Genomic DNA, 17,515 nt, shown 5'->3' on the forward strand with positions numbered 1-17,515 from the left:
ATCGTATTTTTAAACTCTCCCCACATTCTCATCAATTCCCACAAGATGTTACCACTCACCTGCACATTAGAGGCAATTTACAGAGGCCAATTAACCTATGGACCTGCAGATCTTTAGGATGTGGGAGGAAATCTGAGCAGAGGAAATCCACACAGTCACAGGGAGAATGTATAAACTCATCGCAGATAGCACCAGAGGACAGAATTAAACCGGTTGGCTGGAGCTGTGAGGCAGTGGCTCTATTAGCTGCGTCACTGTGTAGATTTAACTGTCTGAATTAATAGGAAGGCAACAAAGTTCAAATCTATCCAGAAATGCAACTTCATAACAACACAACAGGGTATCAACAGCAAACTGCACAAGCTCACTGGCATGCTCTCACATCCACTGGCATGTGGCTCACTGGCATATAGCTCACTGGCATGCTCTCACATCCACTGGCATATAGCTCACTGGCATGCTCTCACATCCACTGGCATGTGGCTCACTGGCATATAGCTCACTGGCATGCTCTCACATCCACTGACCGACATATCCACCTGCAGATACATACTCATTCACATTCTTGGCTATTCACACATCCATTGTTTTATCTGTACATCCTTGTTCCTTTAACTATCCATACTGTTCTGATAATAGGAGCTTTGCTGCATTTGTGTAGTCTACCTCAGTAAGTCCCCTCGCAAGCAATTCACGTTTAAAATCTACCAGGCTTCCAAGGACACTGTGAGGCAGAACTCTTCCCTCTGCATCAAATCGAGGACCCCCAGGACCTGCAGAGTTAAAACATGAATAGAAATATTGTAGGTAACTATGTGCCTTCTATTAGAAAATAGTTCAATATGCATCGTAATTATGGCGCTGACACATAGAGATGACTACCATAGATGCATTGTGAGGGAAAACAAAGGGCTGAATTTTCACAGAGAGGCAATGAGAGAGAGCATCACTCAGCAGCAGTTAGGTACACTTCTTAATGAACAGGTTTTTTTTCTGTGCTAAAAGGCAGCACAATCATATAGGGGGAACTGCTCCACTGACAACAATAATACTTCAAAAATGTTTAACCTTTTTGAGTTTTACATCAATACCCAGAACTATTCTCTCCCAATATTTTGGTGTAATTAGACAACAACATTTCAGAATGAGAACCCTGGACAATCTTCTTGAAAGGTGTTGTGTTATTCGCACTGTTTGCAACTGATATAATTTAAATCAAATGGTAAATTGAACCTACGATTTAGGAAGTATCTAGATGAGCACTTAAATTGTCAAGGCATAGAAGACTGTATTCCAAGTGCTGGAAAATGGGATGAATGTAGATAGATACAGTGCATTGAGAAAGTATTCAGACCCCTTCACCTTTTCCACATTTTGTTACATTACAGCCTTATTCTAAAATTGGTTACAGTCATTTTTTTTATCTTCAATCTACGCACAATACCTCATAATATAAAAGCGAAAACAGGTGTTTAGTAATTATTGCAAAATAATTAAAAATAAATAACTGCAATATCACATTTACGTAAGTATTCAGACCCTTTGCTGTGACTCTCAAAATTGAGCTTTGATGCATCGTGTTTCCATTGATTATCCTTGAGATGTTTCTACAACTTGATAGGAGTCTACAAGTGGTAAATTAAATTGATTGTACATGATTTGGAAAGGCACACACCTGTCTATATAAGGTCCCACAGTTGACAGTGCATGTCAGAGCAAAAAACAAGCCATGAAGACGAAGGAATTGTCTGTAGACCTCCGAGACAGTATTGTGTTGAGACACAGATCTGGGGAAAACATTTTTTGGAGCATTGCAGGTCCCGAAGAGCACAGTGGCCTCCGTCATTCTTAAATAGAACTTTGAAACCACCAGGACTCTTCATAGATCCTGGCCAAACTGAGCAATCGGGGGAGAAGGGCCTTGGGATAAAGACTTACTAACATATTCAGGGAGGTGACCAAGAACCCGATGGTCACTTTGACAGAGCTCCAGAGTTCCTCTGTGGAGATGGGAGAAACTTCCAGAAGGACAACTATATCTGCAGCACTCCAGCAATCAGGCCTTTATTGTAGAGTGGCCAGACAGAAGCCACTCCTCAGTTAAAGGCACATGACAGCCCGCTTGGAGTTTGCCAAAAGGCACCTAAACAAGATTCCCTGGCCTGATGAAACCAAGATTGAACTCTTTGGCCTGAATGCCAAGTGTCACGTCTGGAGGAAACCAGGCACCGCTCATCACCTGGCCAATACCATATCTACGGTGAAGCATTGTGGTGGCAGCATCATGCTGTAGGGATGTTTTTCAGCAGTAGGAACTGGGAGACCAGTCAGGATCGAGGTAAAAGATGAACGGAGCAAAGTATAGAGAGATCCTTGATGAAAACCTGCTCCAGAGCGTTCAGGACCTCGGACTGGGGCAGACGTTCACCTTCCAACAGGACAACGACGTAAAGCTCACGTCCAAGACAACGCAGGAGTGGCTTTGTGACAAGTCTGTGAATGTCCGTAAGTGGCCCGGCTAGAGCCCGGACTTGAACCCGATCGAACATCTTTGGAGGGACCTGAAAATAGCTGTGCATCGACACTCCCCATCCAACCTGACAGAGCTTGAGAGGATCTGCAGAGAAAAATGGGATAAATTACCCAAATACAGGTGTGCCAAGCTTGTAGCGTGATACCCAAGAAGACTTGAGGTTGTAATCACTGCCAAAGGTGCCTCAATAAAGTACTGAGTAAAGGGTCTGAATACTTATGTAAATGTGATATTTCAGTTATTTATTTTTAATTATTTTGCAAACATTTCTAAACACCTGTTTTCACTTTTTTATTGTGGGCTATTGTGTGTATATCGCTGATAAAAAAAATGATTTAATCCATTTTAGAATAAGGCTGTAACGTAACAAAATGTGGAAAAAGTGAAGGGGTTTGAATACTTTCTGAATGCACTGTACTTGACGATCGACCTAAGAGTTGATCGGCTGATGGGATAGTTTCTGTGCTGTACGACTTTAGGATTCATCACCACCTTTTCAAAATCTGTAAAGGATTGGAAATAAATGCAGGTTTGCCATTGATTCTCAAACCCTGAATATGAATTTAAATAAAACATTTGGTTACAGTACATTACAGTCACTGTATAACATTAGGATGCAATATTGGTGGGGATTCTACTTCATTGGCTGCCAAAATGCTTTGGTATATGATGGGATTGTGAAAATAAATGCAATACTTTCTTTAGTCAACTCCAATGCTGCACAGCAAATTTCAGACATTTGACAATGGTTACTTTTGAAGCTTACTTTTGCCATTACACAGTTTTCTGTTCCCCCACTATTGCCGCACTGCAATGCTACTGAAAATATGATTTTGGTATTCTATTATAGTTATGCAATTTATAAGTTAGTATCACATACAATCAGCAGTAAGCATTAGTTTCTTGAACTGCTGTTTGTAAAATTATTAAGTATTACTGTTTATTTTCCCGAGTCTTCTTAATCATCTTATGATCCTTGAAATGGTAATGTAATTTTGCAATTGATGTAAAGCTTCATTTTATTTACCCACCTTAGATCCATGTCCCTTTTAACTGCTCCAATTATGTTCTAGTACACCAACATTTTCTGTGCTATTTTTGAATACACTCCAATTTTATTTTAATAACAATCAAAAATAAAACTATAACCAAACAATGTAATAACATCATTTTTAACAACGTAAATTTATTGCAGTGCAGTGGTGCTTAAGAATTCTGCACTTAAACTAGGACTTGAAATCAGCGCCAAAACCTGGCGACTCTTGTATACTATCTTGGTGTACTATTCCTAAACGCTTGTAAAGAATCTAAGATATGCTTATGTATGGTTATACTTTTACTGAACCGTATGCAAAAAGAATTTCACTGTGCTCAGTACATGTGACAATAAAGGTACCATCTAATCATTGTAATCACCTTTTCCCAGTGGTAATTGAGCACATGTATCTATAAATAAGTCCAATCACAAAGATGTGGTGCCTCTTGCAAGCCAAACCATTTCATTAAATGATAGTTAGAAAAGAGTTATCTTCACCCATGCAAACAAAAATATAACTCACCTGAATAGTCCATAGTTTTCAATTCATCCATTGGTGGTGCAGGTTTGGCAATAATTTTTTTAACTATCACATTTTCCATGGGTTTTGGTTTCCGAACTACTATTCTACTGGTGGTTGGAATTATCTTTAAAGGAGTTCGCGGAAGATGCAGCTATTGGGATGTAAAGGAGAAGAACTAATTGATTGGTCAGCACAACTCCAATTAGAGGAAAGACAGTATTTTCTCGGTTCACAATTAGTTTTTTCATAATTCAACACAGATTGTCTATTTTTCCCCCCAACATTCTCTCCTGTCCTTTGTTGGGGTCTATAAGTTTGTTGACTATTCATCTCAGAAAATATTCCTTCTAAACTGAACCTACACTTTACTGAACAGCTAGTTTAAATAGGAAAATGAGCAGGCCACTCAGCCCTTGATTCTGCTCACAAGCGATCTGAATGCAACCTCAACCCTGCATTTCTAGCTACTCACACATTACATTTTCACCCCATTGCTTCAGAATATATCTATCCCAGCATTACAAATGTTCAAAGCCTTTCTGCAAAGAGTCATTGCAGAAGACCCTCTGAGAGAAAAAAAATAGCCTCATCTCTATCTCAGGTCTGGTTTATTGTCATATGCACCAGTGAGGTGAGGTACAGGTATAATGAAAATCCTGCTTGCAGCAGCATCACAATAAATCAGTTCAAGAACCAGATAGCGTAGGAAAGTAGGTAGCCCTGAACCTGATGGCGTGGAACCTCAGGCTTCTGTACCCCCTGCCTGATGATAGCAGTGAGAAAAGTCATGGCCCGGATGGTGGGATCTTTGATGATAGATGCCGGCTTCTTGAGATGGTGACTCACATAGATGACGTTCCCAATGCACCAAGGTTGGTCCACCACTCTCTGCAGCTTCTTGCAAATCTGTGCATTAGAATTGCTGTACCAGGCCATGATGCAACCATGGCAGGATACTTTGTCTTACATAGGCACCATTTATTTTTAAATAATGACCCCAGTTATAGAATCATAGTGTTGTACAGCATAGAAACAGGTCCTTTGGCCCATTACATCAATGCTGACCATTGTGCTTATCTGCCCTAATCCCACGAGATTGCATTAATTTCATACTTCTCTGTGACCTGCATATTAATCTTCCCGATACACTACCCCCTCTGCCAGCTCATTCCAGATACCAACTACTCTGTGTCAAAAATCACCCCTCGGCACCTCTTAAAACCTCCTTCCTCTCACCTTAAATCTGTGCCTTCTAGTTTTAGACACCGTTAACATGTGAAACAGACACTGGCTACCTACCCTGTCTATGCCTCTCATAATTTTATTTATCACACAGCAAGGAAAACAGAATAGGTTAGTCGATCTTTCCACAAAACTCAAGCCCTCCAACATCTTTATGAATCTTTTCTGCTCCCTCTCTAGCTTAATCGTATCCTTTCCATAGTGCTATGACCAGAATTGCACATAATACTCCAAATGCGGCCTAACCAACATTTTGTACTATTGTAGCATGACATCACAACTCTTGTACACAATGTTTCTTCAGTTGATGAGGGCCATACGCCTTCCTCATTACCATGTCTAATGCTTGTTTGTATAACGAGGAAATATCCTCTCCACATCCACCCTGTTAAGACCCATCAAGACTTTATAGGTTTTAATTAACCATCTCATTCTTCTACACTCCAGTAGATACAAACCTAGCCTGTCCAACATTTTCACCTTCCCCACTAACTATTCTCTAAACGTTTTTCAACATATTAACATCCTTTCGAGTCGGCAACAATATTTCTTCTTCGATAACCATCAACACAACTATATTTCTCTCAAAGTTTGCAAGACCAAGGAGCTGATTCTAGGGTCCAGAGCGGGCCCCATGGAAAATGCGCCACCCCCCAACAACACCATCCCTATGAACACACCACTAAACAACAGTGAAGACAGATAAGTATGGTTCCTACCATCACATAAAAGGTGAAGGGTTTGTACTAACAGGGGGGGGGGGGGGGAATCACACCTGGGTTGGGAACATGAAGAACTATCACACTTGGTAGTTATATACCAAAAGTATTTAAGGATAAAAATGTAATTAAGAAACCCATCACTTCTCGGCCTTTTGGCTAAGATCAAGTGTAGTATCTGTTCTTAGTTTAATATCTGATACGTCCCTTATCTAGGGACCATATATTACCAGTTCAGCATGCACCCCAAAGGGGTCTACCCTCCCACTAAAAAAGAACATGAGGGACTAGCTAACTGGAGAAGATATACTAGGGGTCATAAAGAAGCCTAATATGAACCTTTGGTACCAACAAACCCAAGATGGTGAATGTCGCACCATCATTGATATACAAGGGGTCATAAGAAGCCTAATATGAACCTTTGGTACCAAAAAACCCAAAGATGGTGAATGTCGCACCATCATTGACTTTACCACTTGAGTATTTTCACCAGGTTACACACTTATGGAAAATTGTAACTGCTAACCATGGATTTCCTAGGATACTTTATGGTAGACATCAACTTAAAAGATGCATACTATTCAGTACCCATTCATAAAATTTCAGAGATACCAATTTACCTGGATGGGGTAACTATGGCAGTATAAATTATTGACAATGGCTAATATGAGCCAAAACTGTTCCCAGATATTCAAACCAGCCCTGACACTATTAAGGAACATATCGTCATGGCATGTCTCTATGATATTAACGACAGACAAATCCATGGGAATAGCTAATCAGCAGCATTAGCTACTAAAACTTATTTAGCCTGAGCCTGTCATACAATCCAGATAGATCTACGTTGACACCATCCACAACTATTGACTATCTGGTATTCAATTAACTCTACCCACTCATCTATAACATTGCCATAAGGAGAGTCAGCATATGACACAACCTGGAACAATTAATGGTATCAATCAACCAACCATTCAACAAGTGGCTAGAGTAATTGGGAGTTAGTAGCAGCATTACCAGCTACTTAACTTGAACCTTTCCATTAGAGCTAAGGTGCTAATGTTTAAACTAAATATCCATACCCTGAACATGGTGGCAAATGGACTAATCTGGAGTCGTCATCACTATAGACACTGGGCGTAAAACCTAGTTGGAAATATTGAGTACGTTCTATTGGTAAAAGCATATTATTCAGTAGTGCACCATTTTGCATGTTCGTTTATAAATTAACAACATCACAGTGGTGGCATACACCAACCACTTGGGCAGAATAAATCGATATCATGTGACAATTTATTTAACAATTGATAACCGTATGTCGTCAAACATATTCGACCATCAGCAAACTTAATAATAATAATGATAATACATTTTATTTATGGGCGCCTTTCAAGAGTCTCAAGGACACCTTACAAAAATTTAGCAGGTAGAGGAAAAACATGTAAGGGGAATGAAATAAATAGTAGAGACATGACTAGTACACAAAGTAAAGACAGAATTCAGTTCAAAACACAATATGAGGCAATTAATGCACAGATGAAAAGGGAGGGGGACGTGGGGCTAAGGATAGGCAGAGGTGAAGAGATGGGTCTTGAGGCGGGACTGGAAGATGGTGAGGGACACGGAATTGCGGATCAGTTGGGGGAGGGAGTTCCAGAGCCTGGGAGCTGCCCTGGAGAAGGCTCTGTCCCCAAAACTGCGGAGGTTGGACTTGTGGATGGAGAGGAGACCGGCTGATGTGGATCTGAGGGACCGTGAGGTTTGGTAGGGGGAGAGGACGTCAGTGAGATATGGGGGGGCCAGATGGTGGAGGGCTTTGTAGGTGAGGACCAGGATTTTGTAGGTGATCCGGTGGGAGATGGGAAGCCAGTGAAGTTGTTTGAGGACTGGAGTGATGTGATGCCAGGATTTGGTGTGGGTGATGAGTCGGGCGGCTGCGTTCTGGACCAGTTGGAGTCGGTTGATGTAGGTGGAGCTGATGCCAAGGAGAAGTGAGTTGCAATAGTCCAGTCAGGAGGAGATGAAGGCATGGATGAGTCTTTCAGCAGCGGGAGGTGTGAGAGAGGGTCTGAGTTTGGCGATGTTGCGGAAATGAAAGAAGGAGGTTTTAATGACATGGCGGATGTGAGGCTCAAGGGAGAGGGTGGAATCAAAGATCACGCCAAGTTGCGGGCCTGGGGAGATGGGGAGACAGTGGTGCCGTCGATGGTGAGAGTGGGGTTATTGATTTTGCTGAGTGTGGCTTTGGAGCCTATGAGGAGGAATTCTGTCTTATCGCTGTTGAGTTTGAGGAAGTTATGTTGCATCCAGGTTTTTATAGCTGACAAACAGGAGTTGATATGGGAAAGGGGGGGTTGTGGGGCGACTTGGTGCCGAGGTAGATCTGGGTGTCATCGGCGTAACAGTGGAAGTCCAGGTTGAAGTGGCGGAGTATCTGACCAAGGGGGAGGATGTAGATGATGAAGAGGAGGGGGCCGAGTACGGAGCCTTGGGGAACGCCTTGAGTGACTATGGCTGTAGCAGAGGTGTGGTTGTGGAGAGAGATGAAGTGGGATCTGTTGGAAAGGTAGGAACGGAGCCAGCTGAGTGCAGAGCTTTCAATGCCGAGGTCTTTGAGTCTGGTGAGCAGGATGTTATGGTTCACTGTATCGAAGGCTGCGCTCAGGTCGAGGAGGATGAGGATGTTGAGGGAACCAGTGTCAGCAGAGGTGAGGAGGTCGTTGAGGACTTTGAGGAGAGCAGTTTCTGTGCTATGGAGGGGGCGAAAGCCAGATTGGAGGGGTTCAAGTAGGTTATACGCAAGGAGGTGGGAATGAAGTTGCGACGCAACGATACGCTCCAGGGTTTTTGAAAGAAAGGGGAGGTTTGAGATTGGGCGGTAGTTAATGAGAGAGGAGGGATCAAGACCAGGTTTCTTTAAGATTGGTGTGACAGCAGCAGTTTTGAAAGCGGAGGGGACAATTCCTTGGGACAATGAGGAGTTGAAGAGATTAGTGAGGTAGGGGCAGAGAACGGGGAGGCAGGACTTCAGCAGGGGAGTGGGGAGAGGGTCGAGGGAGCAGGTAGTGGGTTTGGAAGAGCTGATGAGTTTGGAGATTTCAGTAGGGGTGACCAGGTCAAAGTGGGAGAGGAAGCAGTGTGGAGGAGGGGTAAGGAGGTCAGTGGAGATGTTGAAAGGAGGGGCCTTGGTAGGTGGTGGAGTAGATGCTGGGGAGTCGGGTACAGGGGATAAAGATTGATAGATGGTGCTGATTTTATCAGCGAAAAAATGGAGGAATGAGTTGCAGAGATCCAGAGTAGAGGTAGGGAGAGTGTTGGCTCGAGGCTTGAGGAGGTTGCCCACTGTGGAGAAGAGGGTTCTGTGGTTTAGGCAGGGGTCAGTGAATATGGAGGAGAGGTAGGCAGATTTTGCAGCAATGAGGGCATCTTTGTAGTCAGTGAGGTGGAGTTTGTAAGCTTCAAGGTGGCCTGTGAGAGATGATTTCTTTGTGAGTCGTTCAAGTCGGCGACCAGTCTGTTTCAGTTTACGAAGTGCAGGTGTGTACCAGGGTGAAGATGTGTTGAAAGTTACGGTTCTTGTTTTGAGGGGGGCCATAGTGTTAAGGGAGGTAGACAAGGTGGAGTTGAGATGGTTTGTGAGATCATCAGGTGAGATATGGGTTGAGTCCAGGGGGAGAGTGGTGGAGAGCAGGTCAGAGAGATGGTGGGGATCAATGGATTTTAGATTACGGAAGGTGATTTCTCGGAGGAAGCGGAGGCGAGGTGTCGGAGAAGGGATGGTGAACCGTATAAGCTTATGATTAGAGAGGGGGAAGAGGCATGGATGGAGGTCGAGTACCGGTTGATTTGTGGAGCAGACCAGGTCAAGGATGTGACCTTTGTCATGGGTGGGAAAGGTGACGTGCTGAGTGAGAGAGAAGTTGTCAAGTAAAAAGGCGAATTCAGATGCGAGCTTGCAGGTGGGGGAGTCCATGTGAATATTTAAGTCACCAAGTAGCAGCAGACGTGGGGAGAGGGATGAGGAGTTCAGTGAAGTCAGATAGGAAGGAGGGGTTTGGTTTAGGTGGCCGGTAAATGAGGATGACTGTCATGGAGGAAAGGGCTTTGAAGGCGAGGAATTCAAATGATGCTACTGGGGGAAGGGTGAGTTCAGTGATCCGAAAGTTTTGGTTGAAAATAACAGCGAGGCCACCTCCATGGCGAGAGGGGCGGGGTTTGGAGATGTAATTAAATCCAGGTGGGGATGCTTGATTGAGGGAGAAGAAGACATTGGGTTGTTGCCAGGTTTCAGTGAGCAGAAGGAAGTCCAGAGTGTTGTCAAGGATTAGTTCATGGAGGGCAAGGGCTTTGTTGTTGAGCGACCTGGTGTTGAGGAGGGCAAAGTTGGCATTATGAGAGGGTGGAGGGATGGGGGCAGGCTGGAGAGATCTGAGGTTGTCCCGGTTGACAGTGCGTGCGGTCAGCTGGGATGGGGGGTGACGCAGTTGAGGGGGGGTAGAGCGTGGTAGTGAGCAGATGGATGGAATGGAATGTCCGTGGTTGAAGTAAACAAGCTTGCGTCGAGAGTCTCTGTGGATGAAACGGGGTCGACGTAGAAGTCTAAGCTGTTTAATGACTTGGATGCAGGATGGGATGTGGTTGTTGAAGAAACCAGTCATTTGTAGAGTTGAATATTTGAGCATGATGAGGAGCCCAAGCAGCAGAGAGGTTGTCTCTGATGGTGAGGGTGCAGAGAGGTGTCCAGCAGAGAAGGTGAAGAGGGGTGTCCAGCAGTGAGGGTGCAGAGAGGTGTCCAGCGGTGCAGGTGCAGGTGGAGAGAGTATCCAGCGGTGAGGGAGCAGAGAGGTTGTCCAGCAGAGCGGGTGCAGCGAGGTGTCGAGCAGTGAGGGAGCAAAGAGGTTGTCCAGCAGTGCAGATGCAGCGAGGTGTCCAGCATTGAGGGAGCAGATAGGTTGTCCAGCAGAGCAGGTGTAGAGGTAGTCCAGCGGTGAGGGTGCAGAGAGTATCCAGCAGTGCAGGTGCAGAGAGGTTGTCCAGCGGTGCGGGTGCAGAGAGGATCCAGCGTCACTGGTGCAGGGAGGTGTCCAGCGTCGATGGTGTACAGGCACAGGAGGTGTCCAGCGTCGATGGTGTACAGGCACAGGTACAGGCAGGTAACAGACAGGCAGGTAGGTAACAGGTAACAGGTAGGTAACAGACAGGGGGGGGGAACGGCGGGCGGAGAAGCGGCGAACAGTCAACGCCAGCGTCCTCTCCGGGTAGCGTGCAGGGTTCTAGCGGTTCTAGCGGCTAGCAGCTAGCAGCTAGCAATATAGGCCGCAGGGCGACGATCGTTCCACGGCCGAAAACGGCCAAAAAAACACCACAGACCACCGCAACCGGAGCGACCCTCCAGTGGTCCCTCGTCAGGTGATAGGTCCAGACCTCGTCCGGGATGGAAATATACTGCAGTCGGCAATTGAAGCAGTTGAAGCCGACTCGTGGTAAGGGACCGTTGTCAATTTGAATCTCCCGCCGCCGCCATTTTTTTCCAGTACCTACCAGGTGAGCTAAATACTGTAAACAGACATATTAAACCAAAGTATTTGCTGAAATTACAAAGCAATATGGAACACCAGATATCGATTTCCCTGTATTTCAATTGAATCACCACGTACCGATGTATGTCGCATGAAACCAAACTTTGAGGCAGCGGCAATGAATACATTCCCGCTGAACTAGGGGGGGGGGGAATCTAATCTCTATGTTCTCCCCCCTTTTTTCCTACCTCATCAGTCAGGTACTACGGCCTCATCAGTCGGGTACTACGCAAACCCACAGTCATGGTTCCCAGTGGTCCTCGACATGGTCATCAAAACCCTAATGATTTCCCAATAGCCCAGACTTATCAACTCACCCAGTTTCAGGCATAAGCCACCCATGCCACGATAAATTAAACTACCGGGTTGCAGATTTGAAAAGACAATTACTGGGCCTGGGTTGCAGAATTGGGAAGACCACTGCTGGGCCTGGATTGTCAAATAGCACTGATGTCGACACGATGATAGCATCCCATCGCATATCCACTAGGGAACATACTTGGCGAACATCAAGAAGTGGGAAGATACTATTCAAATACAGGAACTACATATTCAACTACAACAAAACCTGTACTGGAGATCCTGGCAGGTCTTCACCACAATGAAGGACTCAGCTACTGCGCCATCAACACAGCCAGAAGTGCTCTGTCAGCCTACTTAATTCGGGCACCAGGACAACAGGCCATAGGGTACCACCCGCTGGTGATCAAATTCAGGAGAGGCATATTCAACTCTAATCCCCCAGACCTAGGTACACCAAAATCTGGGATGTCAGTGTGGACCTGACGTACCTTAGGGGATGGTCACCAGCCAGGTCCCTCACCCTGGAACAGCCCACCCTGAAGACGGTCATGCTGATGGCCTTGTCTCAGCACAAAGAGTCCAGTTCCTCCATCTACTACGATTGGACAATATGGTTTACTAGACCGTGTTACATTTACCATTAGGGGCTGGTCAAACAGAGCAGCTCAGGAACATCAGGTCTAGTCATGGAATTCCGGGCATACCAACCTGAACCACGGTTATGTGTCATGACCCACTTATTGAACTACATCGACACAATAAGTAATCCTCGAGGGAGAGAAAAAGCCTTATGGGTCAGCCACAAGAAACCTTATGGTCGGGTGATGAGCCAAACTATCTCAAGTGGCTCAAGCAGGTACTGGGAGTTGCTGGAGTACATACTAACGTGTATAAATCTTACTCCACCAGGGCAGCATCCACATCAGTGACTAAGAGGATGGAAGTGCCTATGGACCACATCCTGGCTACAGCGGGGTGGTCTAGGGAGTATACGTTCCAAACTTTTATAACAAGCCGCTGGCAGAACCTGTATCGTTTGCAGAAAAAGTATTAGAATCTGCAAAAAATATATAATTTAAGCCCGGGGGAGCATTTTGGTCTTGTTATTGTTAATAACACCATTATTGTTTTACAAACAGATTCATGGTTGATTACGATAACATACTTCCTCCCTCGAATGACTTCGGCAGCGAGTGAAGTATGAACTGTTACACGGTTTGAAATCACAGAGCTTTAAAATCTTCACGTAGTCACTCACGTGACTCCGAAGTAAAATAGTAAGATTAAACGAGAACTTACCAGTTTGAAGTTTGATCTGTATTTTATGAGGAGTTACGATGAGGGATTACGTGCCCTCCGCTCCCACCCTCAATAATAGAGATCAAACTGGTATCTAAGCTCTCCTTTTCTTTACTATATTTATTTCAATTACTGTGTCTTTCTGTGATTCCACACCGCTGCTTTGAAGTATGTCGCGCATGCGTGCTGGATGGGTTCTTCACGTAATCCCTCATCGTAACTCCTCATAAAATACAGATCAAACTTCAAACTAGTAAGTTCTCGTTTAATCTTACTATTTTGACCCTTTGTCCCTTATTTGGGTGTGAGAAAGTTGGCAACCCTAAGGTTAACCAAAGCATGTGGAGTTGGACCTGTAAAATGGCACTGAGATAGATGGTCAGCCATGATCATGATGAGTCACGAGATAGGCTCAAGTGGCCCGATGGCCTATTCCTGCTTTTAATTCTTGTGTTCTTTTGTTCTGATGTCAGCCTGACTGGTTTATGCAGCTCCCAATTTTCTCTTTCCTTTCCTAGATCCTGGGATTATATTTTCTATCTCTCAATCTGTGGGAAGTCATTCTAGATTCCATAGGATTTTGAAAGATGAAAATCTCTGTATCCACTATTACCTTTGTCCTCCATTAAATCCCTAAGACTCAGATCATAAGATATTGAGGATCTATCATGGTTTGGTACCATGAACTTCTCTAATACTAGTTTTTAACTCAGGTTAAGCTCCTTTACACCCTCATTCATCCTAAATCTGTGAATATAGGTTTTCCGTGCTTCCTTCCGTTGAAGATAGATACAAAAATATTCATTTCATTTCTCTACTTCTTATCCTTCTTTCCCAACATTTGATGCCTGGCTGGAGCTCCAATATGACTCAAAAACATATCACCATCCACGACAAAGTGGTCCTTTAAACCAAACCTCATCCATCACAATAAACATTCCTTGCCTCCATTGCAACTGCAGTGTGTACCCTCATGACAGGCAAGACTGTAACTGGTCAAGACACCTTCCACAATTCCTCCCAAATATGCTGCAGGCATTTGGGAATGCAGCCGCCTCAAGTTCCCTTCCAAGTCACGCACTATCCTAACCCGGAAACAAGTTGTCGTACCTTCACTGTTGCATAACCAAAATGAGGGAACTCTCTGCCTAATAATTGAGGAGTTGAACAAGATGACTCAGCAGCACTCCGCCAGTTATGACTGGCAATAAATACTGGCCTTGATAGTGATTGAATCAAAATGAATTAAAGAACTGCAGCTTCTGGTTCACAGGGAGAGGAAAGTATTTTTAAGAAAATGCAATTAATTATTGCAAAAAAAAAGGTTTGTTAAAATAATTCCAGAATAAATCACACTTTTGGCAAAGAGTTGTGAGGTATTTGATCTGGTACAGCTTCCTCACAAACATCTGACCCAAAGGTGACAGCGTAACCACTGTAGTCTTTTGTACCTTTGACCACTGTAGTCTTGCTCTGTAGACTTCCACCCATATCGGCATTTCAGCACAAAGCCCAGGTAAACACAGTCACGCTGTAAAAATGCATCCTCAAATGCATCACCCAGACATAAATAAAAACAAAACACCACTCCGTACCTTGGTCAGGTCTTCTGGTTTTATTGCCAGGGCCATGATGTCTTCTCCCTTCAAAACATCATCCTTCTCTGGCTCCTCCACAATTGGAACAATCTCTTCAATCTCCTTTTTCTCCTTCTTCTTCTCCACTAATAACAAAATTATCCAGATGATCAATTATGAACAACATCATTCTATAAAAATTACACTTTGACTTTAATTCTTCGATATAGTTCAGATATGAGTATGGGTTAAATACAAAGTATGATCATTCAGAGTCACAGACCAGCTAATGCATGGTTCAGATACTATTTCATTAAACCATCTCATAGATATAAAGTAACGGTTTCCCTACTTCACTGTCCCTTCAAAACCTTTCAGGTGTTCCAGCAATGGTACTCGGTAACACTTGCTCCATACTCCTCAGATGCTCCCAGGACAGGCACAGTGTGTGCGAAATGTCATCAAATCTGCCAATGCAATAACCCAGCAAACATTCCCATGACAAGAAAAGCATTCTCCAAATGAAGAATATGTTGAAGACAGGAAGAGAGTGCGAGTCAGACAGAGAGTAACAAATTCATTAAACATTGAAAAATCAGTGACATCAGGATTAATACTGAGCAAAGTTTCCTCGATAAAGGCCCATCAAACAGGGTTAGGATTTGAATACAGGCTGCAAGGTTGCTCTGTTCAGCACCACTTCAAGATTCAAGATTCAAGAGAGTTTATTGTCATGTGTCCCTGATAGGACAATGAAATTCTTGCTTTGCTTCAGCACAACAGAACATAGTAGGCATGACTGCAGAACAGATCAGTGTGTCCATATACCATTACATAAATATATACACACATTAATAAATAAACTGAAAAAATGCAAATAAACAGATAATGGGCTATTAATGTTCAGAGTTTTGTTCGAGCCAAGTTTAATAGCCTGATGGCTGTGGGGAAGTAGCTATTCCTGAACCTGGTCATTGCAGTCTTCAGGCTCCTTTACCTTCTATCTGAAGGTAGCGGGGAGATGAGTGTGTGGCCAGGATGGTGTGGGTCCTTGATGAGGATGGTGTGGGTCCTTGATGACTTTTTGACACAAGTACTGATTTACTTCCAAAGTTGTGTTGGAATTGCAAGCAAACAATTTTAGAACAACTGAGGCAGCTTGGCAAACAATAAAACAGGTTAAATTTACTGGGGTCTACACCATGATCATCAGGATACGAGACTTTCAAGGACACACCTCTAGACTTCCAACATGAAAGAGTGGCGAAGTAGACTGCAGACCAAGGTAACCGAGAGGAAGCGGGTAAAAGAGGTAGAAGAAAATTGGCTCTGAACACAAGGTCCTTTTCCACTACAAATTATGCAGCTGCTCTTCTCCAACACTAACCTGATGGAGCAATAATGATTGCTTCTCCAAAGAGATCTTCACCATTCTAAATGTGTAGGAAGGAACTGGAGTTGCTGTTTAAACCAAAGATTGACACAAAAATCTGGAGTAACTCAGTGCAACAGGTAGCATCTCTGGAGAGGAATGGGTGATGTTTCAGTTCTTCAGACTGAAGAAGGGTCTCGACCTGAAACATCACCCATTCCTTCTCTCCAGAGATGCTACCTGTCCCGCTGAGTTACTCCAACTCTTTGGGTGTATCCTCACCATTCTAACACATGGAATTATTGGTATGACAGAGATCCCCATAACTGAGGAAGGATGTGCTACCATTGGAGAGGGTCAATAATATTTGCCTCTGGGGAAATTACACAGAACGCTTGGGAATCTGACTAAATCTGTATCTATATTATCAAATGATTAAATTTTACTTCATAGGTAGACAAAAATCCTGGAGAAACTCAGCGGCTGAGGCAGCATCAATGTAGAGGAGGAATAGACGATGTTTCGAGTCGAGATACTTCTTCAGATTGACGTCGGGGGGGACAGGAAAAAGAAAGGTAAGGCGGAGACAGTAGTGGGAGAGCTGAGAAGAGGAGGGGAAGGAGGGAGAAAGCAAGGACTACCTGAAATTGGAGAAGTCAATGTTCATACGGCTGGGGTGTAAACTACCCAAGCGAAATATAAGGTGCCTTTCCTCCAATTTGAGCTGGGTCTCATTTTGGCAATGGAGTAGGCCCAGGACAGAAAGGTCGGATTTGGAATGGGAGGGGGAGTTGAAATGCTGAGCCACCGGGAGATCAGGTTGGTTATTGTGAACTGAGCGGAGTTGTTGGGCGAAGTGATCAAGGTGAGCTGAGGTGTTGGGTGAAGCCTGCGCTTGGTATCACCGATGTAGAGAAGTTGACAGCTAGAACAGCGGATGCAGTAGATGAGGTTGGAGGAGGTTTTGGTTGAATCGCTGCCTCACCTGCATAGACTGCTTGGGTCCTTGGAGTCGTGGGGGGAGGTAAAGCGACAAGTGTAGCATTTCCAGCGGTTGCAAGGGAAAGTACCAGGGGAGGTGGTGGTTTGGGTGGGAAGGGACGAATTGACCAGGGAGTTACTGAAGGGAACGGTGTCTGCAAAAAGTAGAGAGGAGAGGAGATGGGAAGATGTGGACAGTGGTGGGATCCCATTGGAGGTGGCGAAATTGTCGGTTGGCTGTTAGGATGGAAGGTGAGGACATGGGGGTCTCTGTTACAAGTAGGGGACGGGGAGTGAGAGCGGAGCTGCGGAATATAGAGGAGACCCCGGTGAGAGCCTCACCTATAATAG

The 17,515-nt window shown here is 44.3% G+C and overlaps 1 protein-coding gene and 1 pseudogene across 1 annotated transcript in view; one reads left to right on the plus strand and one right to left on the minus strand.

The window, feature by feature from the left end:
• The window catches only part of LOC116988037 (MYCBP associated protein), a 62,570-nt gene that overhangs the window by 43,323 nt on the left and 1,732 nt on the right, over positions 1–17,515 (minus strand). The window contains exons 2-4 of the mRNA XM_033044457.1: positions 14,830–14,957; positions 4,093–4,243; positions 667–773 (exon numbers count right to left, since the gene is read on the minus strand). Of these exons, the coding sequence (XP_032900348.1) occupies positions 667–773; positions 4,093–4,243; positions 14,830–14,957 (386 nt within the window). The remainder of the gene's footprint in view (positions 1–666; positions 774–4,092; positions 4,244–14,829; positions 14,958–17,515) is intronic.
• LOC116988175 lies at positions 6,193–6,303 on the plus strand (annotated as a pseudogene).

This window comes from Amblyraja radiata, chromosome 26, assembly GCF_010909765.2.
Source record: "Amblyraja radiata isolate CabotCenter1 chromosome 26, sAmbRad1.1.pri, whole genome shotgun sequence".
NCBI lineage: Eukaryota > Metazoa > Chordata > Chondrichthyes > Rajiformes > Rajidae > Amblyraja > Amblyraja radiata.